This window comes from Grammomys surdaster, unplaced genomic scaffold (assembly GCF_004785775.1).
Source record: "Grammomys surdaster isolate TR1022 unplaced genomic scaffold, NIH_TR_1.0 126189, whole genome shotgun sequence".
In the NCBI taxonomy this organism is placed as follows: Eukaryota; Metazoa; Chordata; class Mammalia; order Rodentia; family Muridae; genus Grammomys; species Grammomys surdaster.
The window spans coordinates 3,430,676-3,456,754 of record NW_021620995.1 but is presented as its reverse complement, the minus strand read 5'-3'; the positions used below and the strand labels follow the sequence as shown (position 1 = coordinate 3,456,754).

Below are 26,079 nucleotides of genomic sequence, written 5' to 3'. Positions count from 1 at the left end.
GACTAGAAAATTGTCCATTTCATCCATATTTTCATCCAGTTTTGTTGAATATAGGCTTTTATAGTAGGATCTGATGATTTTTTTAATTTCCTCAGTTTCTCTTATTATTGTGACCCTGACCTGATAGTTTTGATTCTATTAATTTGGATACTGTCTCTGTGCTCTCTGGTTAGTCCGGCTAAGGGTTTATCTATCTTGCTGTTTTCTCAAAGAACCAGCTCCTGGTTTGTTGATATTTTGCATAGTTTTTTTGTTTCTACTTGATTGACTTCAGCCTTGAGTTTGGTTATTTTCTGCCATCTACCCTTCTTGGGTGTAGTTGCTTCATTTTGTTCTAGAGCTTTCAAGTGTGCTGTCAAGCTGCTGATGTATGCTCTCTCCAGTTTCTTTTTGTAGGCACTTATAGCTATGAGTTTTCTTCTTATTCATGAAGTCCCACAAGTTTTGGTATGATGTGCCTTCATTTTCATTAAATTCTAAAAAGTCTTTAATTTCTTTCTTTATTTCTTCTCTGACCACATTATCATTGAGTAGAGTGTTGTTCAGTTTCCACATGAATGTGGGCTTTCCATTATTTTTGTTGTTAGTGAAGACCGGCCTTAGTCCATGGTGATCTGATAAGGATGCATGGGATTATTTCAATTTTCTTGTATCTGTTGAGGCCTGTTTTGTGACCAATTATATAGTCTATTTTGAAGAAGGTTCCATCAGGTGCTGAGAAAAAGGTGTATTCTTTTGTTGTAGAATGAAATGTTCTACAGATATCTGTTAAATCCATTTGGTTCATAACTTCCATTAGTTTCACTGTTTCTCTGTTTAATTTCTGTTTCCATGATCTGTCCATTTCTTAGAGTGGGGTGTTGAAGTCTCCCATATTATTGTGTGAGGTGCAATGTGTGCTTTCAGCTTTAGTAAGGTTTCTCTTACGAAAGTAGATGGTCTTGACTTTGGTGCATTGATGTTCTGAACTGAGAGTTCATAATGGTTGAATTTTCCTTTGATGAGTATGAAATGTCCTTCCTTATCCTTTTTCATAGCTTTAAGTTGAAAGTCAATTTTATTCTATATTACAATGGGTACTCCAGCTTGTTTCTTAGGACCATTTGCTTGGAAAATTGTTTTCCATCCTTTTACTCTGAGGTAGTGTCTGTCTTTGTCACTGAGGTGGGTTTCCTATGTGCAGGAAAACACTACGTCCTGTTTGTGTATCCAGTCCGGTGGGGAATTGAGTCCATTGATGTTAAGAGACATTAAGGAAAGCAGATTGTTGTTTCCTGTTATTTTGTTATTAGCGGTTTCATTGTTTGTGTGGCTATCTTCCTTTTGGATTTGTTGGAAGATTATTTTCTTGCTCTTTCTAGGGTATGATTTCCCTCCTTGTATTGGAGTTTTCCCTCTATTATCCTTTGTAGTGCTGGGTTTGTGGAAAGATATTTTGTAAATTTAGTTTTGTTATGGAATATATTGGTTTCTCCATCTATGGTACTTGAGAGATTTCTTTGGTATAGTAGCCTGGGCTGGCATTTGTGTTTACTTAGCATCTGTATGACATCTGTCCAGTATAGTCTGGCTTTTATAGTCTCTGTTGAGAAGTCTGGTGTAATTCTGATAGGTCTGCCTTTATATGTTACTTGGCCTTTTCCTCTTACTGCTTTCAATATTCTTTGTTTGGTCCATTTGGCGTTTTGATTATTATATGATTATATTCCTTTTCTATTCTAGTCTATTTGGCATTCTGTATAGGCTGCTTGTATGATTATGGGCATCTGGTTCCTTAGGTTAGGGGAGTTTTCTTCTGTAATTTTGTTGAAGACATTTATTGGCCCGTTAAGTTGGGAATCTTCACTCTCTTCTATACCTCTTATCCTTAGGTTTGGTCTTCTCGTTGTGTCCTGGATTACCTGGATATTTTGGGTTAGGAACTATTTGCACTTTTCATTTTCTTTGTTGTGTCAATATTTTCTATGGTATCTTCTGCACCTGAGATTTTTCTCTTCTGTCTCTTGTATTCTGTTGGTGATGCTTACATCTGTGTCTCCGGATTTCTTTCCTAGGTTTTCTATCTCCAGGTAGTTTTCCTTTGTGATTTCTTTATTGTTTCTACTTCCATTTTTATGTCCTGGATGGTTTTGTTCAATTCCTTCACCGTGCTCTCTTTTAATTCTTAAAGGGATTTTTGTATTTCCCCTTTAAGGGCTTCTACTTGTTTACTTGTGTTCTCCTCAATTTCTTTGAGAGTGTTATTTATGTCCTTCTTAAAGTCCTCTATCGTCATCATTAGAAGTGATTTTAAATCTGAATCTTGCTTTCCTGGTGATATGGGGAATTCAGGACTGTCTATTGTGGGAGAACTAGGTTGTGATGATGCCAAGTACCCTGAGCTGCTGATGCGTATGTTCTTGTGTTTCCCTTTCATGATCTGGATCTCTGTCTCTGACTGGAGTCTGCCTTTCCTATTACCTTGGTTGTGTCAGAACTTTTTGGGGTGGATGTTGCTGCTGGGGTTAGAGGTGAAGCCCAAGATCTGCTCAGTGCTTAGGAGCAGACCGGAAGAAACCAGTGCTTCTGACCAGGAGTGAATTACTTGGACCCAGTGGGTCCCAGTTACTCCCTGTTTTTGGTGGGTATTGCTGTCTGCTTACCTAGAATACTGCCATTGTTAGATCTCCTGTGAGCCCGCCTCCTCTGGATGCAGAGTTGAAGCCCAAATCTGCTCAGTGCTCAGGCGCAGATTGGCATGAACCAGTGCCCCTGGCCATGAGTGAATTCCTGGGTCCCAGTGGGTCCCAGTTATTCTCTATTTGGTGCGAGTGTTGCTGTCTCTTTACCTAAGATACTGCTGAGGTTAGAGCTTCTGGGAGCCCTGGGTACTCTGGGTTTTGTGGGCAAAAGGGTTCATTCTTATTATGCGTTTAAATTGATCAGTCACTAGTTAGTTGTATTTGGCCTATAAATATGTCTATTAAGAGCAACATAATAGTTTCTTAGCAAAAAGCTTTTACAGTACTATATACATAATGAAGAAAATAATTAGGGCTGTTTTGAGCTGATAAGAAATGAACTCTGACTCTCAAGTAGACACTGAGAAGATAGTGTGCTAAATATTTTTCTCAGTAAGGATAAAGCTTTCTAGTGAGCCTCTGAAAACATGGCAATGTAGAGTAAGTTTACCATCATGTATAAAAGCTTTTGTCTTGGCCCTTATGGAGTACTGGAGAGCTCTGAGCACAGAGGTCTATGCTGTATGGAATTGTCCATTTTAGGTGTGAGTATATGTGTACTGACCATAAACCACAGAAAGAGGATGGGATATACGTATCACTTCAGTAACTCTCGGTGAGCAAAGCACTGATATATGTGTGTAGAAGAATGTCATTAGGAGTCTCTTTTTAGGTTTGTGTTTAAGAGTAGTCTTTAGTTTTACCCCATGTCCTTAGACTGCCTAGCCTCAGGTTCTTGGTCACCTAAGCAGTGTCAGGTATTGGTTCTGTCTCATGGAGGGGAACGTTAGGTCATATCAAATATTGGTTGGTTACTCCCACAAGCTTTGGGCCACCATTACACTAGCAAATTTTGTGTTTGTCACACCATTATAGACCAATGGATTTACAGCTGTGTTGGTACTTAAATTTCCCCATTGTTAGTATGAAGAGTACCTTTCTATACCAAAACGACTATAAAGAGTTAGACACTGTGTAGGCACCAGCTGGATATCTTTATGTTTATGAGTTGTTTAGATGTCGTCTTCAGTAATTGGGGCATTATTGTCCATTTGTAGTGAGTACTCCATAGATTTGGCAAAAGTCTGGATTGCTTGCAGGTCCCCATAGAAGCCCGTTGGCTACAGAGCTGGGGTTTAGACTGGGTCTTGGATTTGGAGAAAAGGAGGAAGAGTTGGAGATCTGTAGTTTGCTTCCCTGCTTCCCTGACTTGTCCATTTATGCTTAATACTTCTCCTGTGGGCCACTGAAGGGCAATACCATCACCCTCTAGTCTATGCACACGAAAGTCTTATTAGCTAGATGTACTTTTGACTATTGATAACAATCATCCCTTCTGTGAGCTATTGGATTTCCTTTTTCCTTGTATTTTAATATCTATTGATATAAAAGATTTTCAGATTCTTACAACTTAAACATGTTGTCCTGCTAGTTGACCTTTTCCCACAATTACAATTTTTCATAAACAGATCTTTCCTCTCTTTAAAGCTCACATTAGTCATTCTTGCAGAGAAGACTAATTTGGTCTTCATATACAAATAAAATTCCACAGCAGAAATACATGCTCCCTGTTTCCTGATGTGGCTTTTAAAATCTCCGCTATTTTGCATCATTCACTCCCCATGCCCTTCAACAAATATGAGCCTTTTCTCTGGCAACATGATGCAGAAAAAGCAATACAAACAACATAGACCTATCTTTTAAGCATGTGAAATAGCCTAGAATATTAATTTTAATCTTCATATTACTGTTTGTACTGTAATGTTATAACAATTGTCCTTCACTGTAGACTTCATTGAGCTCAGGATTACAGTACCGTTAAGATTTATTCCTGTCTGTCTTGTCCTTTTGACTTTATTATTTGTAACTTGACATTCATAAAATGTTATACAGCTATTATTGCATTCTAAAGGAAAAGCTAATTCGTTGAGTCTTAAACTTGTTTTTTACATTAAAAAGTTTCTGTTTATGGAAGAAAGTTAATTTAGTACAAATGCTTAACTTTTCCAGTGGTAGTAAGTGTTTAATCTTTTAATAAAGAAATTACTTTTCTCGTGTTGTGTTGTGGTGTATAAGTGTGAATGTGGAATTATTTAATAAGTTTATTAGAAAATGGTAATCAAGGCTCAGAGATATTCATTATAAATCATTTATTCATTGCAGAGATTACTTAAATAAATGTAATTACTAATCTTTTATCTTAAAATTTTCTCATGGTATTTTGAAAACCTTGCATTCATAATTGCTCCAAGTTCGAATGTGCATGTTGTGATTTAAGTTCTGGTCTAAAGCCTCGTCACTATTATTGGTCTGTTCTTGTCATAATGACAGCATGCTTGATGAAAGGCTGACAGATATTAATGAGCTAGATAGGAAACCTCCCATTACATTTTATGTCTAATAATTTTATCAGAAAATATTAATGATAAATTCAAAATTTATTCCTCCAGCAAACGTTTGAGGATCTGCCAGTATATTACTGAAAAGACAGAATGAAATAAAAAAAATGTTTTCCTCATTTTGTTTTGGATAAAAGAATTAAACTTTAATAAAAGTATAATTAGAACTGTTAACACATTTAGTGACATTCATCAAGCTCAGTTCCATTTTACTGATTGTAGAGCTAGTCTCAAACAAATATGAAGTGCATGATATCAAGTTCTCTTTTACAGAATTCCCATTCTTTGGGGAACAAGGCTACATAAAGTGATAACTTTATACTTCAATTGCAAAGCTTGAGGCACTTTATGGTTCTAATGGTAGAACCATTAGAGCATACTTTCTAGTGGATTTGCTGAGGTTTGGCTTTTGAGATAAGGCCAAAGACAAGAGTGATAAGGAGTGGGATGGTCAGCACAGGTAGATATGGTACATGAGATTTATAGAATCAGGTACAAGATGAGGGTCAGCCTATAGGAACAACAGAGCTATAATGTATATATTGTGTTTGAGAATACCTTATAAAAGATCATCACCTATATCCTGCCAGGTTGTGGGTAGATCTTGGTCCAGTTACTCAAATATTATGTAACAGACAACCGGGAATTAGTGTGGAAATCCAAATGCTCATTACAAATGTGGAAAAACTGGAACTTGGAGGAGAGCCAGAGATATTTACTCTGAGCCTAGGAGTGAAATGCCTATTGTATGTAGTTAAATATTATCTATGACAGGGAAAGTTCAAAACTAGCAGCTCCGTGTACAGGAATCAACTTGTGGTGGTCCTTCTGCCATTCCTCTGTAGATACACTTGTTGAGTGCTGGCCCATATGCCTTAGGTGATTGAGAGGTAGCCTATCTGATTGAATCATCACTAAAAGCTAAAAGAGCTAACTTTATAACAGCTCTCCTTTTATTATATTTATTCTAAGTAATGGTACTCGATTTGTTTCTTAGTCCAGAAATGTGACAAAGTTGAAGAATAAAAGATAGGCTGGAGTTTCTAGGAATCCTCGGATTTATAGGAAATTCAGAATTGATAGCTATCTGCCCTTGAAACTGATATTAAATCCCCCTAACCCCAACCAGAGCTAAGAACCTTATCCGTGCCTTAGGCTTGCCAGCCAAGCTCACTACCACTGAGCTATATCTCCAGCCCCTAAACTGGCGTCTGAAAGAGGCATCATCTTGTGAGATTGAGCACTTGTTCTTGTAGAGAGCATCCACTCTTTAGCTCATATGCCTGTGAATGAACACTTCCAGAGTATACAGCTGAAAAGTCCCCTGTCTGTTTTGAAATTACTCATGAAAAATAATCTTTGAGCCTCAAGTGTAAAAGTTTGTTTGAAGAAGAACAAAAGCTGTTTATAGAAATTTAGTAATTGCTGGGAAAAAAAAAACCTGCCAGAGTGATTCTTAAAACTCTTTAGTTTTACCCGTTCAATGGTTCCAACCATTACACTGTATTTATTAGCCTGGAATTTACACACTCCTTTTTCTCTTCCAAATGTGTTTTGGTCCTTACTTAAAAGCTAGCAGTGAGAGGTTGGTCAATTACATTTAAATTCACTTAACTACAATGTACGAGTAATGTAATCATAGAGTGCAGATGAAGCAGAAGAAATCACTTAGTAGGATTTCTGTTTGTAGAGTAGACACAAGCACATTTTAAAGGGTAGCTTAATTATTCTGGCTGGTGGCCTTAAATGTGCCCCAAGCACCTCTAATGATTTGCCCTGGAACACAGTGACTTCCTTTAGCCTGATTCCCACAGTGCCACAATGTCCTGTGGCCCTGCAGCATATGGTAGTGGGGAACACCTTGCCTTTCCTGTTGTTTCTTAGATGTTGCCATCATGTATTTCAGCCTTGACATTTCATCATTTCTTATTTACTTCTACAAATAAGAAAAACACGTTATATTCCCCCACTCTCAGAAAGGTTCCATCCTATGTTAGATGATATCTTACAAAATATCCGCAAGGAAAGAATTTGATGTGGCATAATTCTATTTTTGATAATGTTGAAATTGGACATAAAAGAAGTTGATTCATACCACAGGAAAGCAGTCCTCAATGCACTGTACAGGATGGTTACAGAAGCCTTCTGTCCAATATGGACTAGTGTTCCAGTGTGCTAAATATGTGAGTAAAGGATGGGTACTTTAACATCCTTCTCCCCTCATCCTCAAGGAAAAGGAAGGAGAGGCTGTCAAGCTTGAGTTAGGCATCCTTGGCCAGTGGTTTAATTACCTTACCTTGTAATAGTATTCCAATACAGACAGAAGCAAATCGTTCAGGGAGCTTCCTGGTCTGTGAGCCAAGAGATTTCTGGGCGAAGGGTGTCTTGCCTAAAGAGAGCAGGCAGTTCTGGCAGATCTCCTGTCCTCAGTAGTAGGCTTCTCCTTACTTGGGCTGTTCCTGTGTTGTGTCCATTTTAATAACACTGCAGTGATAAGGATTGTGATTTCCCAAGTTCAGGAGTCACCCTATTGAACTTTGCAACTTTAGAGAAGGGGCTTGTACAGATCCTCAAAGTTCCAGCCAGTTGAGAAATATGGATGACTGCCTGGGATTGATGTTGGCATCTGAATTGAAGGTTGCCTTGTGCAATGGATTCTGTGTTCTGAATATACTGCTGACTGTTAGCCTAACATGGAAGTGTACAAAATCCAGGTGTGAAGAGTTAAGAAACTCAGGTGGTGTTGGAAAAGTCTGTGGTACAAGAAAACAACCACCACCGAAGTACTAGCAACCCCACCACTAACAGCTTCAGCCATGTTCTCTCTCAGCACTTGTCTTGTGCCTTTTGTTTCCCAAGTGTTCTCCAAACTCACAGTTGTTGATTTCCAGTGTCAGGAACCATTTTCTTCATTCTTTTTTTATTTTTTACAATACTTACAGAATCTTTGGCATCCCTTATTAAACAAAGGTTGAAACCCACATAAACATGTACTTCATTAAGTAAATATGTATTCAGTCAAGCTTCAGGTTTTGCATCTTTTTGTGTTGTAGGTTAGGTTCATTTCCCAGCGTATCCCTGGTGTCTTGACTTACGAAGGTTTTCACACTCCTATTTGTTGCTGTCTAGATTTTTCCTACTATATTAGGCATATGGGTTTTTTTTTTAATAGTAGGTTATGACTTTAAATGTTCTTTTTTAAAAAATACACTTTTTAGTTGTCTATGCTTTCCTTGAATACTAAGCCTCAGTTTCCTCATTTTGTCAACTCGGAGCACTAATGATACCCAGATCATGATGTGAGAAAGGCAGGCATATATATCAATGCTTAGCAAAGGCGACGATCATCATTGATACTGTTGTATCATAGCAACTACTGCCGTGAATACTACTTCATGGCAGTAGTAGTAAAATAGTAGTAAAAGTTGGTACAGGACTTTAAACTTTCCTTTCCACTTATTTAGTTAATAAAAAGTAATGTTTTTAAAATCTTTACACAATACCATTTTTAAAGTATAAAAACTATTGAGCCACTTGAGAGATTTCTTGAAAAGTTATAACACACATGCTAATGACACATTAGAAAAGGGACCAAATAGACTCGGAGAACAAAAGGTATCTATTCTGTAATTCAGATAGAGAACTTAAGAAGTAGCAAAATAAGCACTTGGAAGTAAGAGAAGTAAATGAAGTCGTATAGATCTGGTTGAGGAGAAGCCATGGTTGTGGATATATTGATGAGCAGACATAAGAGGACCAATTACCATTAAGAGCAGTGTCCAGCAACATGCTGCCTGGAAATAACAATGAACCAGATTTAATTATTACATTAACTGCTGTCATAGTGGAAGGATTCCATGTAAACCTTTGTCTCCGTTACCTTCTCATTTACTTTTAAATTTAGTAGGTAAACTGAACCCACAGCCTCCAGTAAACTCAATGTACGCTGTGTCTCTCGGCTCCATCCTTAGCCCTGTCTTACTTTGAAAAGCCTACATAGGTTATACACCAGAAATTTAAAAGAGAAAAGATGATAAATCATTTGGGAAAATATACATTAATATAAATTGAGAATGATTTTCCCATGGTCTGAGCCAATGGCTATAATATCAACTGTTACGTGTAATTAAGTCTTGGAAGTCAGTAATTGTGGTATTTAACAATTAGATTGTTAATAAAAATTATATGCTAAGATTTTGTTAAAAGCTATTGATATAATTGTTGTTTGGTACAGAACTGTATAAAAACACAATAATACCACTTTATAATTTTTACATCATTTTTTGTTTCATTTTTTTTCACGAATATAAACCATTATTGTCGGGTTTTGTTGTTATGCTTGTTTGTTTGTTTGTTTGCATGTTCCTGGGTATTTTGATTGCTTCACACTTACTTAAAAGTTATACTCATTCTTCACAATTAATTCAATGTCAGAAAATGAAAGGATACTTAGAATTATTGTATTTATTTAAAGATATCATTTTATATAAGTTAATAGGAATTTTTATTAAAATTTATCAGAACCTAAAGCAAATCAGCGTTTAAACGTCACTTTGAGGGTACTGTCTACTTTGTGGAAGAGTTGCCTCTTACCTTATTCATGTAAAAGTGAATGAGTCTGTGGAGAGTTGATCGTTCGCTTCGTGTTTGCTGCAAAGCCCATTCTTTCACCAGTGCCTCAGCTGTCTTGGTTACCATGGGTTGTTCATGCATACTGACTTAGAGAACACGTTGAGTTCAAAGATGGAGCCTGCCTGTGATTAGATAATAAACATAGTGCTCAGGTAGTGGTAAAGAATGTCTTTGTGATCTAAAATGCCATCTCCGACCTCTTCCTTCCTGTGAGAGATTCGTTTGTCCACTAGAGACACTTTGGGCGCATTCTTCCCAACTGTTCACCAGTTGTCTCACGGGATTTGTTGGAGAAAATGTAAGGATTATATTTGAGTTCATTATTTCAAATGAACTTCCTTTGCTCTTATGTGAATAGATTATTCTTCTGTTGTGTTTTTAGTGGTTCGGATGTCTACTTTTAACCTTTTATTTCTTAAATGTGGTTGACTTATGTGGGAACTTCCTGTATTTCTCCCTATTTTATAAAGAATCGATTATTTTATTCCCTTTGTATCTGGGTTTAAAATTCAAAAGGTTAAAAATTAAATTTGATGAAACAGAATGTTTTAGAATGCATTTTCCCACTATGAGTTTTTTTTTAAATGATTTGTTGCTAGATTGTTGTACCTTTTATATATTATAATTTTGTCCTTTCAAGGCATTTAATATGCTCTCTTCTAGTCTCTGTAGAAATGCTGGAAAAGAACTTGAAGCAGATGGGAAGGCAGCTTCAACAGCTTGAGAAGAATTTGGAAACCTTTCCCCCTCCTGAGGACTTGCATGACAACTTTGTGATAAAGATGTCCATATCCTTTTGATATCTAAATAAGTTAGTTGTCAATGGATCTACAATTTCTTATTTTTTTAAGTGTGCTTTTATAACTAACATACATTACATAGCGCCATATTATTAAAAGTTTAACTTGTATCTTTCAGCTAAACTAATGAGGGATTATTTTATCATAAATAATAGACCAAATATTTCTATGTCTTTTTACCCTTTGTCTTCTTGAATACTAGAATGTTCATTCCATCTTGTTCCTTTTGATGAAGATATTAAAACATAGTTTGAGGAAATTTGAGTCTAATGTCGTGAAATGTGACTTAACTACATTTGAACTATTTTAGGAATCAAAAATAGACTATAAAATCCCATCATGATTGATTACTACTAGTCAAGGATTGATATAAATTAGAAATTAACTCTGATGCCATTTAATGCATTTTCTGTAGAAGACTCTGCCATTCCAAACTAAAAAAAAGGAGCTGCGTGTGTATGCTTTCTTCTAACTCAAAGTGAAATTGAAAACAGTGTATATAAATTAGTAGCACAGAGGTTTGTATCTTATTTGATTTACAGGTTACTTTGTATTCACTTATCTTTTTTATTATTACCTTTGTAGCATAGTCTCTAATTAGTAACTGAAGTGAAGTAATGAACTTCCTTGTTTCCTGAAGCTAATGATGAATTGCTGTGCAGACTACTGTATGAAATCAGCAATCGGTATCTTTTTCATAGTGAAGTATTGTTATAATGCATTATTAAAATCCCATATGGATATCTGAATTTTATATGAAAGGACAACCCAGTTATGAAATGAAGAGTTATAAATAGACTTCCCTAATACATTAAACTGATGTACTTGAAGTAATATGACTTCCTCTTTTTACTTCTCCCTTGACATTTAGTGAATCAGAAAATTATTATTTGGTTTGTCATAGACTTTATTGTATGTGCTTTCAACCTAATTGTGAATTAGTTCAATTTTATCTTCCTTCTCTATCTTTGTCAGGAAATATTATAAAAATGCACTCAGTAGCAATCAGTTAAGGATAATGTGTTTGTTTCCTCTTGAATCTTATCTCCCACCCAGCTGCTTTTTAAAGAGGTTGTCTCTATAGACTTTGGTAAGGGTTTATTTTCCTCTCTCTTTTTTTAGACTAAAAATTAAGTAAATAATCCATCAGAAGTATAGATTTTCATCACCCTTACAACTGACAAATTATGCATTTACTGTATGTATATTGCAGTTATGTTTTCATAATTATACTTGGATTTGTTTCTCAGTTACTTTTATCATGTTGTCACAATCACATGTGACTACTGTTTTTGTTGCTGCTGTTTATTGTTGTTATTGTTATTTTTTGTTTTGTTTTTTAACCCTTAAGTATTATTAACTGAAATTTTTGTTTGCTATAGATATATAAAGCATCTTATAAAAATTTTGATCCCATGTAGCTTTTGATCTAACATTGTGAGTGGCTAATTAGGAAGCTTGGGTTTCTCAAGCTAGCACAAAATCCTCAAATCGTGCTCCGCAGATGGTCTCTGGACATACCCCTGCCTGTATTCATATGACAAAGTACTGGATGCTGTCAGCTTCCTGAAAGGTGTGCAGCTCATAAAACACAGACAGCAGGAAATCCGTACCAGGAAGGATGAGGCTTTGCTGGAAACAGTTTTTCATTCTGAGTAAAATTACACTCCACGGACAGGAGAGCTACTATATCCTGTCGCTAAATATCACAACCTAGAAGCCTCTAATGAACTGATTAGCATTCATGTGTCTCTTGGAAGTCAGATATATGAACAGTTGGTGCACTTTGCTATTGACAAAGCTTATAATCATAACTATTCTTTGCCAAGATTAGACTGCACTCGTTTGCTTTTCATCTTAGTTAGACATACTAGTTTTGAAGTAATTAAATTCATTCGTTGCAAGACTTTGTTTACTTTAATTAGGACTGACAAGTCAAATTTTGAATATTAAATGAATTTATACAGATCTTATTAAAATGGCAAATTGTGAGCTTTCTGAAAATGGAAGGGTTTAGAAGCAAAAAATGCACAATGAATAAAAAATGTACTAAATTTGTTATTAGCACTCAAACTTTGTTGATGCTTTATGATTAAATGCTTATGAGTTGAAGCCCATAGGAAAAACATGAGTTCTTCAACCCATTCTGGAGGAGTATTGTATATTAATTGTTTTTTTTCCCAAGACAGGGTTTCTCTGTGTAGCCCTGGCTGTCCTGGAACTCACTCTGTAGTCCAGGCTGGCCTCGAACTCAGAAATCCGCCTGTTTATGCCTCCCAAGTGGTAGGATTAAAGGCGTGTGCCGCCACTGCCTGGCTAATTGATTTGTTAAAAATGTATCTTTATGAGTAAATGTTCACTTTGAACAACTGTGATTCAATAAAGTATTAAATAATCTACTAATAGAAATATTTGAAAGAAATAGATTGTCTTAGGGTTCCTCTTGCTGAGAAGAAACACCATGACCAAAAAACAAGTTGGGAATGAAAGGGATTATTTGGCTTACACTTTCAGATCACAGTCCATCCTTGTTGAAAGTCAGAACAGGAACAACAGCAGGGCAGGATCCTGGAGCCAGGAGCTGATGCAGAAATGATGGAGGGATGCTACTTACTGGCTGGCTCTCCCTGGCTTCCTCAACTTGCTTTCCTATAGAATCCAGGACCACCAGGCCAGTGATCTAACCACCCACAATGGCCTGGGCCCTTCCCCATTAATTACTAATTATGAGATGTTGGGTCATTGAGTATATGGATTTTGTTTTCTTGAATTTCTCTTGTGTGGCCACTATCTCTTTGTAATTTCTCTTTACTTTTTTCTTTATTTTATTTATTTATAATGACTTTTAAAGGCAAATTAAATATGCTACTCTGGATCTCTTTGAATCTAGTTTACAGTGACCTTTTCCCTTACTCCACTATCCAACAGCTTGGTGTTCTTTGTCTTACAGATAATGACCTAGTTTGCTTAGCCATCCCCTTCATCTTAGGCAGGACTATTCCCCTTCTCATCTCGCTCTGTCTCCCTGTGTAGCAAAAGAAATGTTAATTTGTTTCATATTGATTATTATGGGATCTTTTCACCTTTTTATACTTATCTGTCTCCATTCTATATAATGCACATTATATGACCACAGAACGTTAGATGATCTTGTTAAATACTCTTCTCTCTAAGACCTAGAGGTGCACTGAACTTAAGTGTATTTCTTGAAATGGTTGTCTAGGTCCTGGGTTCTAAAAAAGGCTTGTCAAATACATTAGATATATGGATCTCACTCAAGTTGCTCCTTGAACACTGTCTTAGTAAAATGATGTGCCTCTGCCCCCTCTTTCTCTCTCTTTCTCTCTCTCAGTCTTTCCCTCTGTCTCTCTGTCTCTCTCTCTCTGTCTTTCTTTCTGTCTCTCTCTGTGTGTCTCTGCCCCACCCCGTGTGTGTGTGTGTGTGTGTGTGTGTGTGTGTGTGTGTTGACCCTCTGAATGTGGAATCTAGAGGGCGATTTCTGGTACCCCTGAGTTACTCTCTGGCTCATGTTAAGAGACAGGATCTCTTCGAAACTGAGAGCTTACACATATGACTAAGCTACTTAGACAGGGAGCTACAGATACTTACTTGCTCCTACCTCCCAGCTCTGGAATTACAGCGCAGTCCCCTTCCCCTGACCTTTTACATGGGTTTGGGCACCCCCACTCAGGTCCTCCTCCTTGCATGGCAGGCACCTTACCCACGATTTCCCTAGCCCATGGAAGCAGGGTGTTCCTGATGATGGCAGTGTACTAATGTTGTAGTAATGTTAGAGTGTGGCTGAAGCTGTGGAGGAAGGCGGCAGTCAACAGTAGTGGTAGACAAGGACTACAGTACAAGTTGTGTTTTAGCTAGCTCTGGCTACTTGTTCTCAGATCATGTGTACACACATCTGCTTCTTATGTGTCTTTTGAATAGTACAACTACAGTGATTCAAGTGGAAATATTTGAGGGATTTTCCTCAGTTTTGATAAAGAGAAAGGAAAAGAGAAATAGATTTCTTAAAACACAAGGTAGATGTAACGTGTGTGTCATATATCACACATAAATTCACACTATCTCAAAAGTTTATTTTGTTATATGTTGCCTGTTTTTCTAAACAAATAGAGAACTTGATGTTAGAAAAATTGATACAGCCTACCCGTTACTGACATACATATTTCTTTTCCCCTCCTTCTTTCCCTCCCTCCCTCCCTCCTTCCCTCCTTCCCTCCCTCCCTCTCTCCCTCTCTCCCTCTCTCCTCCTTTCTTTCCTCCCTCCCTCCTTCCTGTCCTTCTTTTGATTTTTCTTTCTTTTAAGCCCAGGCTAGTAGTATTAAGCCTGCCTCAGCCCACCACGTGCTAAGATTCCATATGTGAACCGTATGCTAGCATAGACATTTTGTCTAAGTGGATTTAGGAGTCAGCACAGGACATCTAGTTTTGGTTCTTCTTTGAGATGGTGAGAATTATTCTTCCATTGTTCCTTAAAGAGGGGACTCTGAGCACTAAGGTAGTAAGCCTTATTCACGTAAGCAGTTATTCTGTCTCTATCAGACAGTCATTTCAACCTGCTAAGGAGTAATTTGGCTATTTGCACAGCTAGCTTTACTATTATTTTGGGTAATTCCCATTATTCAAAGCTCTCCTTCATTTCCTTTTGGAGAAAAGCATTTTATACATAATAATGATAAGAAAATTAACTTAAAACCCTCCTGGCTGTTAGGACAAACCCATGTCATTTCCGAGGCTCTGGCTTTGAGTCGTCTTTTCCTCCCATCCTTCAGTGTAACTGCACTGTTTTCTAAATGTATGCAGATGCACTCCTGATGGTTCCTTACTCATAGTCTTACCTCAAAACCTACACGGGACCATTGCTTTATTTTACACTCTGTGACAAATGAATTATTGACAATGTGCACCTCCCCACATGTTGGGAGAAGATTAATAATATTTGTGTATTGTGTCTTGTTAAAATTCAGCCTTGTAAGCAGTTATATGGGCAGAAATGGACAAGAATGGAATTACCCAGAGACCCTCAGCCAAGTACTTTCTTCTTGAATCATTATGTTATATCTCAACTATGTATCCAAGTGCATGTGTGCATACAGTTTTGTGAATAGAATATCCATGACATTTCAGTAGACTTTTGAAGAGACCCTTCCTACCAAGGTTGAAATAAAATATTGGTACAAGTGTCCTTAGGCTGTATGATTCGCGAGAGTCTTTCTTCAAAATATGGTTTGGTGATTTTATATCAGATTTTCTCAGTAGTTTTTTTTTTTTTTTTTGAAATAAAGGCCTGTTGTCTGTTTTCCAAATCTTTTCTACTACCAGCGACATACTCTTCTCTTATTACTATACTGTATTTCAGAATAGTTTGATTTACATTATCAGAAATTTGTGTGAGAACAATGCGAAATATCTATCTCCACATTTGCCTACTGTTTTTTGTGTATGCAAGCATAAATTTTAATCAAGCAATATGGAGAAGAAACTATATAGGAATATTTTAGAGAAGAAGTTAAACTATCAATTTACTATTCTGCCCTTAAAATCTTCAGCTTCAATTGAGTAATTGAGCAGTAACAATATCATGTGTTTATGTATATTCCCAACTGCCTGATCACTCTTCTAGGCAAGTTAGAACCGATTGACCCTGTTCTTCCAGGTTCGAGATGAGGCTGGTGAGGGAGGGAGATGAAGGCCTTGTACAGGATGTACAGGCACTATGCATTGACCTTAAGGTCTTCTATTTAACTGCTTTTCTCCATGGCCATATTCTTTACTTCAGGGTATTCTAATTGCTGAGTCTTAGCTGCTAAACTAGAATCATTTATTTCACAAGCTGCATTCCATAGATTATTATTATGATAAATTGGAAAAAAATCTTGAAGTGAACTATGAAAGGCAGATATTAAATATATAAATACTTATTTGGTTATTTGCCAGAATTAATTTGAAATTCAATAACAGTTTCTTTGCTCTATGTCCTAGAGAAGACTCTCTGGCCTCCATTTTTGAGTTTGGAAGATGAGTGACCAAAAATTAGAATCACATATGGAGCTAGAAATGTTTTCATGTATAGCATTGCTTTGTAAATTTCAAAACTCCTTGACTTAGTATATACAGCTTCGTTACCAGTGCGAGAGAGCAGTATGAAAAACTCTCCACACTACTGGACAACATGACACAATTGTACCAGAGTGCCATGGGCTACTATGCTGTCGACATGAAGAAGGTCTCGGTGGAAGAGTTCTTTAATGACCTGAACAACTTCAGAACTTCATTCATGGTACGGGAAAATTCTACCTTTGCTTTCTGAAAAGTGTTCTTGCAGTGAGTGTTCTTGCCTAGTCTCTCTGTAACTGTGATATTTAATTCTCTTCTTACTTTTTCTTGTGAAACCTATCTTTTTTGGAGTTGCAGATTAGCTTTAAATTTTTCAAATTTTAAATCCGTTGAAAAATATGTAGTTTGTTCTCTTTAGGGCCTTTTTTAACATGAAACTGTAATCAGAAATTTTGATTGAAAAAGTGACAAATTCTGAAGGTTTTTATAAAGGCTCCCTCCTGGCTGATTACAGGGCACATTTATAATAAGTTTTTGGTTATGAATTTGCTTCTTTATGTTCAAGATCAATTTGTATTTTTGTGGTATAATTTTACCAAATTCCGTGCAGCTCCCGTGAAGCCTTTTTCCCCTCCTTTTTTAATGCATTGTACAATGAGCCCCCTGCCATTCCCTTTGAGTAGGTTTTACATTCCTACAGTTTGCTTCAGACGCTTTAATAGGGAGGTCAGGTCTTTGAGGTAGAATCCTTTCATTTAGGTATTAAAAAGATCTTTTGAAAAATATTAGCTGATTAGATGGGGAAAAAAAACCACACACACACACACACACACACATATTAAAGTGAGAAGGTATTGTTGCTTCCCTTTGGAGACAGGGGATACCATATTGCAAGGGAAAAATTGTTATTCTTAATAAGTGGGGAAATCATTTTTTATTTCAGCACACGTTTTGTGAGGATTAAAAAGTTTTGAAGTATAAAGAAAAAGAAGATTGAGTTTAGAGAGCTGCTTTTTCATCTCAGGCAAACTTCGTTGCTAACTTTGCTGGACTCAGTTATAATCACTTAAAAATGAGTTGATGAACTTTTAATGAAAACCCTCCATTTATTTGCTAACACTTCTCATTCTGTTTTCTCCAAAACTTCAGGAGTCCTTTCAATTGTTTTTATTAATGGATATGTACTTACTTCGTCTTCTTGTGATAGGTATATGTCACTTTCTGTATAATAACTTTACAATTTCTATAAATAAACTTTAAAATGTTTCAGTTTGAGAAAGATAGACTTAGGTTCCAGAATGAGGTCAGTATTATTTTATTTGCTTACATTGATCCATTCTGCACATAAATGATCAAGGTTTCTTTTGTATTATATGAGGAAGGTTAGTACCAGGTCCTTGGCCCAGTCCTACTGCTGAGCTGGCAGGCTTCCCTGGAGAGCTTTCTCTGTTTTAGGCCGCTCTGCCATCTATGTTCAGTGCTTGAAATACTGCTCCTTCTGTTCTTGGCTGCATCCCCTTCCACTCATCGCCCCAGACTTTCATTCTTCTACAAAGATTTGAGTCTGTCTGACTCACCCTTAGGTGTCTAATACCATGCGTCACTTAAATTGGTAAACTTTGAGGTATCCGGTGATTAGTGGATGCCATGCTTTAATGGCTAGTGTATTCATTGTCAACCACGTTCCAGGTTCCATCTTCACTTATTTAAGCTTCACCACAACCAGTATTTATACTCAATACCCTTAGTCCACCAGTCTATAGCTAGCCAGGAGCCTGTGTGCTGACCTAGGTTGTCAGGCTCCAGATTTGTACCATATGGGCCTGAATTGTGCAAACTTTTAAATGTGTGGTATCTAGAACACTTTCAAGTGGTACTAAATTGATATCTAGCCTCTGCTTCCAAAATAGAAGTCATGACCAGTTTCACTTGTAGTAAGTCATTTAATTTGTAGTGAATTTATCTTAGCCATTTTGAAATACCTCTGCCTTTGAACTGAAACAATTAAAAGGTATCTAGTCAAATCCCTGTGGTATACTGTTGACGTCTTATATCATTTCTCCTAGGTGTTACTACAGTCACAACTAAGTCATTCAGATATTATTCTTCAGGTTTATATTTCTGTTCCATAAGAACCTTGTTACCATAGCAGAAGTGGCAACACTCGTTACAAATTGCTGCCGCAAGCCATGTAGATAGACCAAGTGGGAAAATTTCAAGATCTTGTAGCTTCTGGAAAGAATAGCTGTTCAATAATTCACCACGTTTAGACCAAGAGTCCTTTTCTTCCACAACAAGGCTTTGTGCTGCCTGGGTACCAGTCTGTTTAGAGTTACTGATCCAGCCTTTTCAGAAATGAGGGCTAAGGTAAGGAAAGATGCAATTGTGTTCAGTCTCATTGTTGGTAGCATCACCAAGAGGAGGAAACCCCAAGCACACCAGTGGCTGAGCTTCTCTCTAGGCTCTGTGTACTACATGGGCACACCAAGTGCCGGTGAATCTTCATGATGCTTTGTGAGCTACAGCTTTATTCGTAGAGGACAGTGAGGTGGAGCAGCTGAGACTTTTAGAAAAAGGGCTTCAGTATCGAGAGGAACTACCTATGATTCCTTTTTAAAAAAAATGTCTATGTCTTGTTGTGTCAGACATAGGGGAGGTGTGTATATATAGAACTTGTGTAGATGTCAAAGGACAACTTGGTGGGGAGGTCAGTTCTCTCCTTCCAGTCCATGGGTCCTGAGGATGGAACTCAGATCGTCTTACTTGGCAACAAGCAAGCCTGTGCCTCCTGGAGCAGTCTCCTACATCCTGCACTTTTAATGCTTACTGCACCCTGGTGTTAAAGTTTGCAAGAAAGTTGAAGTAATGACTTTTAGGTTTTGAGGGATGGTGTTGTTGATTTGGTTTTGCCTTCTTTTGACAGCTTGTTAAATAGAGCACACAGCATACTTCATTTCTTTATACTTACCCTTTCCATTGATGGCTTCATGGTGGAAGATACATTTGCATGACTGTTCTGCTTCCAGAATATAAAATGTTCTCTCTTGGGTTTGAGAACATTGAAGCCTGGCTGGAAGAGGGAGAAAATAAAGGGGTGTGTGTGTGTGTGTGTGTGTGTGTGTGCACGCGCGTGCACGCATGCACAAGTGTGTATGTGAGATCTGCCTTTCTGCAACACCTTTCTGTGGGGCTGTGTCAAGTGTAAAGGTACGATTGGAGGTGCTGGGTGAATGATGACCTGCTAACTGCAAGCTGTCAGCCAAGTTGTGCTCAGGCCCTCTTACTCTACTTCATTAGAACTACTCCTTGGTTAACACCTCTGAGGAGCTTTAGGCTTACTCTTCATGGGCTCCTACCGATCTGTCTGTTACTAGTGATGATATATTTTCATGGGTCATTTGCATTCAGGATGTTCTTGTCTGATCCTGCTGGTAACCTTATACCTTTCCTTATCTTATTCAACAGCAAAATCATATTCATGCTTGCCTGTGAGTTTAAGTCTGCTTTTCCTTTGTCCTTGTCAATGTAGTCTTGTTATGTAATGTGTTCCAGCCCCTTTGTATCCCAGAACAGGTCTGTGCCCTGGCTTTATCTGCTTGGTCTGAACTGCAGGATTTTATCTTTAATGATTTCATTATCCTGATGTTGCTTTCTTTCAGTGTAAACTCCTTTGCTCTTAGTTCTCCTTCCTTAAAATTATTAGCGCATTTCAACTCTTTACAAAGCCAGAAGCAGTGTCTTCTGAGTTCTTCCGTATTTTGTTGAATGGCCTCACTTAGAAGAAATTTCTACTGCTTTTATTCTCTTTCGACCCTTTGTTGCGTGCCTTTTAGGTACAAGGTTTCAGATAAATTATACATGCTGAAAAAAAGTTATTTACTCTTTGCAGCATACTTGAGGACTGTGAATCCTTTAATTGTTCTGTGTCACATAATTCTTATGGAGTGATATTTTGTGTGTGTGCAGCTTTTGGAAACAAGTGATTCCTGAGCACAGGAATGCTTTTCTCTGAGCTTGCACAGCACTGAACATTCATTTCTAACTCATAGTGTGGTAGACTTTACCCTCATTTTTTGTCTTCTAGTGTGAAATTTAGCTGTTTGTTTCACAAATAGGAAGAGGTTGGCGGTCATGAGCAGACTGTAGCATCTAGTACCATTTACTGAAATGTGTCTTTGTAGATTATTCATGACAGTAACTTACAAGTTACCTAACCTTACTGAGCCTCTGTTACCTGTCAGTAACTGAATGGAGTGGAGTTAATGACCAATGCACATGAAACCATACAACAAGCTTACTCTGTGCAAACAACAGATACAGTAACCTTGTATTCCTGTTTCTCTGTAACAGTATTGGAAATTGTGTCTTCCTCCTCTTTCCATACCCTGAGCAGAATAGACACCCAATTTGTGTTTAGCTCTGGCATTAGATTATTTCTACAGGTTATTACTGAGGTTTCATCCAGTCAAGATTTGGCATTCATATTTTTTGGCAAACATTAATTTAGTTGATTTTTTTGTTTATATAATTTAAATATGTATAACGAATCAATAACAAAGCAAGAATAACTTCTAGAATTCTCCTATATCTTTTGATCAATTAACATTTGCTTTTCTTTTGAATTCTCAGTGTAAAGGAGTATACTGTTATCCCAACTGCTACTACTCCATCATTCAATGAGAAGGCATTTTGCTGGGGTTTTGTTTGTTTGTGTGTTTTGTTGTTGTTGTTGTCTTCATTGCTGTTTTCAATGAGAACAGCTAGAACACAACCTGTTTTGGTAGGTAAATCATTTAAACCACACAAATTTGATGCTTGTCAGCTCTGAATGCCATTTGTACTAACTGCTATGTGAACCAGCTAGACAATAGCAGGTGGGCAAAGCACTGCGCATGTCCTGCATGCCTCTTGAAGCTTTTAGACTGATAGTTTTATGTTGTCAGGGGCAAAAATATCATGTACAAGTCTTATGGTGGAGTGTTGAGCCAGCTTCTGTGATTATAATAGAAAGCATCTTCCACCCATGCATATTTTGGTGGGCTTACAATTTCAAAGTTGTAGTTGGAGTCTTTTCACATAGGGCTTCTGTCTTCATTAGCACCTTTGTTATTCTGAGATCATACTTGGAGCTCTAAGGCTTCCCACATAGAAGAAACTATTCTGAGTTGTCCCCCTCCTCATCTCTTGGTGTCTGTTTTATTCAAGCAATGTGATCAATCCTAATTACTTAGATTTTGACTTTGCAACTTTGAAAATATTTGTGATGATTTCCTAATCATGATTCCTATAAGATTTCACAATGTAAACATTCCCAGTGTAACTGACTTGAACCCCCTTCTTTACTGAGAAGATTCATTCTTACTTTGCCTTACTCTGTGGAATGATAATACATGTATTTGACAGACTGGTTCTGTATTTTCAAATGATTGGCAATTTGTATTTCTCTTTTAAAAGCTTTTGTTGTGTTGCTCAATGAAATAGAAAAATTAAAATTAAAGACTGGATTATTTTAAATAACAATAAAAACAACATACATAGTATTAGCACACACTAATCCATGTAACTGAAGACATTTCATTATAAACCAGCAAAGTGCAGACAGAAATGAATAAACTAACATTAATATCCGTACATCAAATGTAATCCTCTCTCCCACTTCAAACACATACCCAGGTACAGACATACAAAACAGTTGGGGAAAATTGAAAAGGTGATGAACTACAAGGGCTGACAAGCAGGCTCACATGGGACATGGGAGTTTTAGTTGGCACTTTCCTAAGAAAGGGAATTAAGAGTAGCTTAACAAACTGCTGTCCTGTGTGTGGCCAACTTGCCAGATCTGTGTGCATGCCATTCTACCCATTGGTTTGCCAGTATTTAAGCTTAAGATTGAGAAATAAAAGGTACATTATGTCACCTCAAGGAAAGATAATGCAATGTAGAGAGTCAAATTATATTAGAAAGAACCTTATAACCATATCATGCTTTGTTAAAAACCCGCTGTGCTAATTGAAGTATTTTATTTACCTCAGAGCTTTGCAGACCAATCTGTAGCAAACTTATGAAGGGTGAGTAATGTTACTACTGAGTACTTTCTTTACTTTGCTGAGGCTGACTTTATAGAAGAGAGGAGTTAGAGGAGGAATTAGGTAACCACAAGCACCTGCTTAGCCGTTATGCTATTTTAGATTCCCACTTAGGGGTATTCACTATCATATTGCTCCAGCCCAGATTGATCAATAACAATTCAGTTCAAGAGCTGAACTTTTCCTGCCAGAGCTGAATGCGTCCTGCTTCCCTGTCCCATTGGTCACATTGTAAAATGTGTCTAGGTAATTCTAGAATAGAACCAACGGGATTAATTTTACAAAATAGGATTTAGTTAGTAATGAACTTACTAGGATTGTTGTTTATTTGTTTTTACAGTTGGAGAAATTTCCTAGTTATGAAAAATATTTTATTTGAAACTGAGAACCACATACCTTTGTATTCCTAACAAATTCTGTGAATATTGATTTGAAGTATTATCCTTCATGGTTCATGATCATTGAAACATTCTTTTTGGAAGTACAAAGATGCTTTTTATGTTTTGTTTTTTGTTTTTGTTTTTTATTACAAACTATAAAATTTCTGTTCATTCCTGAAGATGAATCCATCAGGAGTTGTTGAAAGCCTGCACATGAGAGTAAACACACCTAAGTTAGGCATTCACTGGTGATATATTAGATGCATATTGTTTGTTTGTGAAGAGGAAACTAGCTTCCTTCTGACAATACCAAATATCCTAGGAGTGGTCTGAGGCAGCATTGAGAGGTAACTTGAGTTAATGTAGTGTGAGACCTAAGATAACAAGTCAATACTTAGGCAACAAAAATTGAGTTCAGTGAAACCTGTATTACAGAAATGTGTCTCAGGCTTACATATAAATGTTTCTAGAAAGAAAACTAAATGGACAAGGCTTTTTATGCTTTTTTTAAAAAAAGTATCTAGTTTTATGAAATATAAAAAAGCTACAAGGTATTAATATAGCTGAAAAACATTGAGATATAAATATAAAGCTATTTATATAGTCTGAATAGAGATGAAATATACATTTTTTAAAGTTAGTATCCATGGTTATTTATATTTAATACTATGACTTTATATTCTATTTTTATAAAACTGATAAACATGCAAAATAATATATTGCTTTCATTTGAAATTAAGCATTCCTCATATGTAACTTAAAACATTACCCAGTCATTTTAAAATTACCCTCAAATTTTAAATTACAAATATATACCTTAAGTTCCTTTCAAAAGCAGCTTAAGCACTACTTTGAGGAACATGTAGGTAAGAAAGATAGTCTCTTTTCCAGAATAAAATCCCCGAGCACATTAGATATAGTAATATTAAAACAATGTGCATACATATGGAAATTGAGTCCTTAGAGGAATAATGGCTAGACTTGAGGTTGAGAGCTACATCTTGCCTTCCATATTTAATTCATTGTGACACCTTCCCTGCCAAGTCATCCCGCCTGCATTGGATGCTTCCACTTCATTCCCATTCAGCTTAGGGTAGCATCCTATTCCAGCATCTCTGAATAGAAACACTTACATTCTCATAGGAACTATGAAATTTGGCATTTTCCTGAGGCTTGATAGAAGCTTGTAATATTATTCACAGAAGCTAGAACATGGATCTTCATGAGTTGTGGCTGAATAAATGTGCTTTAGGCACTTGAATGATTACATGCTCATGAAAATTATATTTAGTGATATAGTAAAACAATGTTTGTTACCACTGTGTGGGCCTTTCACTTATAGTAAGGAAGTGATGTAAAGCAAATATATGAATTAATGTCTTTAGTTCTTGGAATAGCAACATCTATCATCCTTTTTACAGCAACAATTGAGGCAATGTCACACAGCTCTTAAGGCTCAGATAGTCATTTAAGTAAAAAACTATGATTTTAGATTTCCGTCTCATTAGACTATACTATCATTCAATTATGTGGGAAAAACTCAGATATTTGTATAAAAAATAAGTTTATAAAATCATCAAATTTCATATTTTGTATTACCAGCGACATATTTTATCTTGTAAACTTTCCATATAATGTATGTGTGGCTACTTTCTTAAAATTATGACTATCCAATTACCTTCATTTAATCTTGGAACTTAAAACTTGTGTCTAAGGTACCCAAAATTATATTAGTATAGATGAGCTACAACATCCTATAAAATGAAATGAGATGTGTTATTCAGCCCCAGACTATTAAACACTGTGGAGAACTTCGCTTATCAGGCAAGTGTTAAATGAAGACTCTGGATGATCTATCCTACAATAATTCATCCAACTACCTTAAGGCTCTTAAATTTTTCTTACCAAGCTTTCTCAGTAATCCAATGAGCCATTTTCAAAAATTAGAAAGTTAAGGAAATATCCAAGGACAAAAAGGATTAAAGAGAAGGAGGGGAAGCCTTGTTGCCAGGGACTGTGAAGTTGGAGACCAGGACTTGTGAAGAATAAGGACATTGCGTAAAGCTTTCAAAATACGCATGGGATGGGGAAGGGCTGAGAGTAGGATTAATCTCACCCTGGTTATTTATGGAAAAGAATTCAAAGCTCTGTTCTGGAAGACAATTGCAGTGTTTTCCCCCTAAGAATCTTATTAATTATGCTCAGCAAAATAAGAACACAATTTCAAGTACTAAACAACTTTGGAGTAGCCTAATAACACCATAAGGAAAAACGTAATAGACATAGACATTCCCTTCTTCCAGATCCTCATGTGAAAGAAGATACAAAATGTTTAAGGAAGGAAAGGATTTTAAAAAGACTAAATAGCCTACTACAAATGACCACTTAAAAGGAAAAGAAGAGGGTCATGGAGATAGAAGTTTGGTGACTGATATTAAACACACAATAGACTAGATTGGATTGTACTCTACACAGACAAATGCATATTAAGTGAAAGTGTTCAGCGCACAGTCCAGGGAAATAGTGTGGTTGAGAGAAACATAGAACAGGGTGAGACCACCTTCCCAATTTTGTAGCAAGAGCCACAAAATAATAAGGTGTATGAATGAACAATAAATATTCAAAATAGTGCCTAAGATGTTTCCAGATCAAGAATCTATAAGTAGGAAGTACCATCTGTAACATACAAAGTAAATAAAGTGAAACTCAAACCTGTATGTGGGGCTGGAAGATGGCTCAGATGGAAGAAGGTTTAAAAGTGGCATACTGCTCTTACAGTGGACTTAAGTTCAGTTCTCAGCACCTACTTAAGCCAGGCAAAATTAGCAGTAACTCTAACTTCAGGGAGATTCAATGTTGTTGACCTCTATGGCTTCTTGTGCTCACATGTATTCACAAGACCAGATATAGATATAAGATATAGATATAGATATAGATATAGATGATATAGATATAGATATAGATATAGATATAGATATAGATATAGATAT

At 36.7% G+C, this 26,079-nt stretch overlaps 1 protein-coding gene across 1 annotated transcript in view; it reads left to right on the top strand.

The window, feature by feature from the left end:
- Diaph3 (diaphanous related formin 3) overlaps positions 1 to 26,079 on the top strand; it is a 449,417-nt gene that overhangs the window by 270,566 nt on the left and 152,772 nt on the right. Inside the window, exons 23-24 of the mRNA XM_028758331.1 lie at positions 10,415 to 10,539; positions 16,682 to 16,846. Of these exons, the coding sequence (XP_028614164.1) occupies positions 10,415 to 10,539; positions 16,682 to 16,846 (290 nt within the window). The remainder of the gene's footprint in view (positions 1 to 10,414; positions 10,540 to 16,681; positions 16,847 to 26,079) is intronic.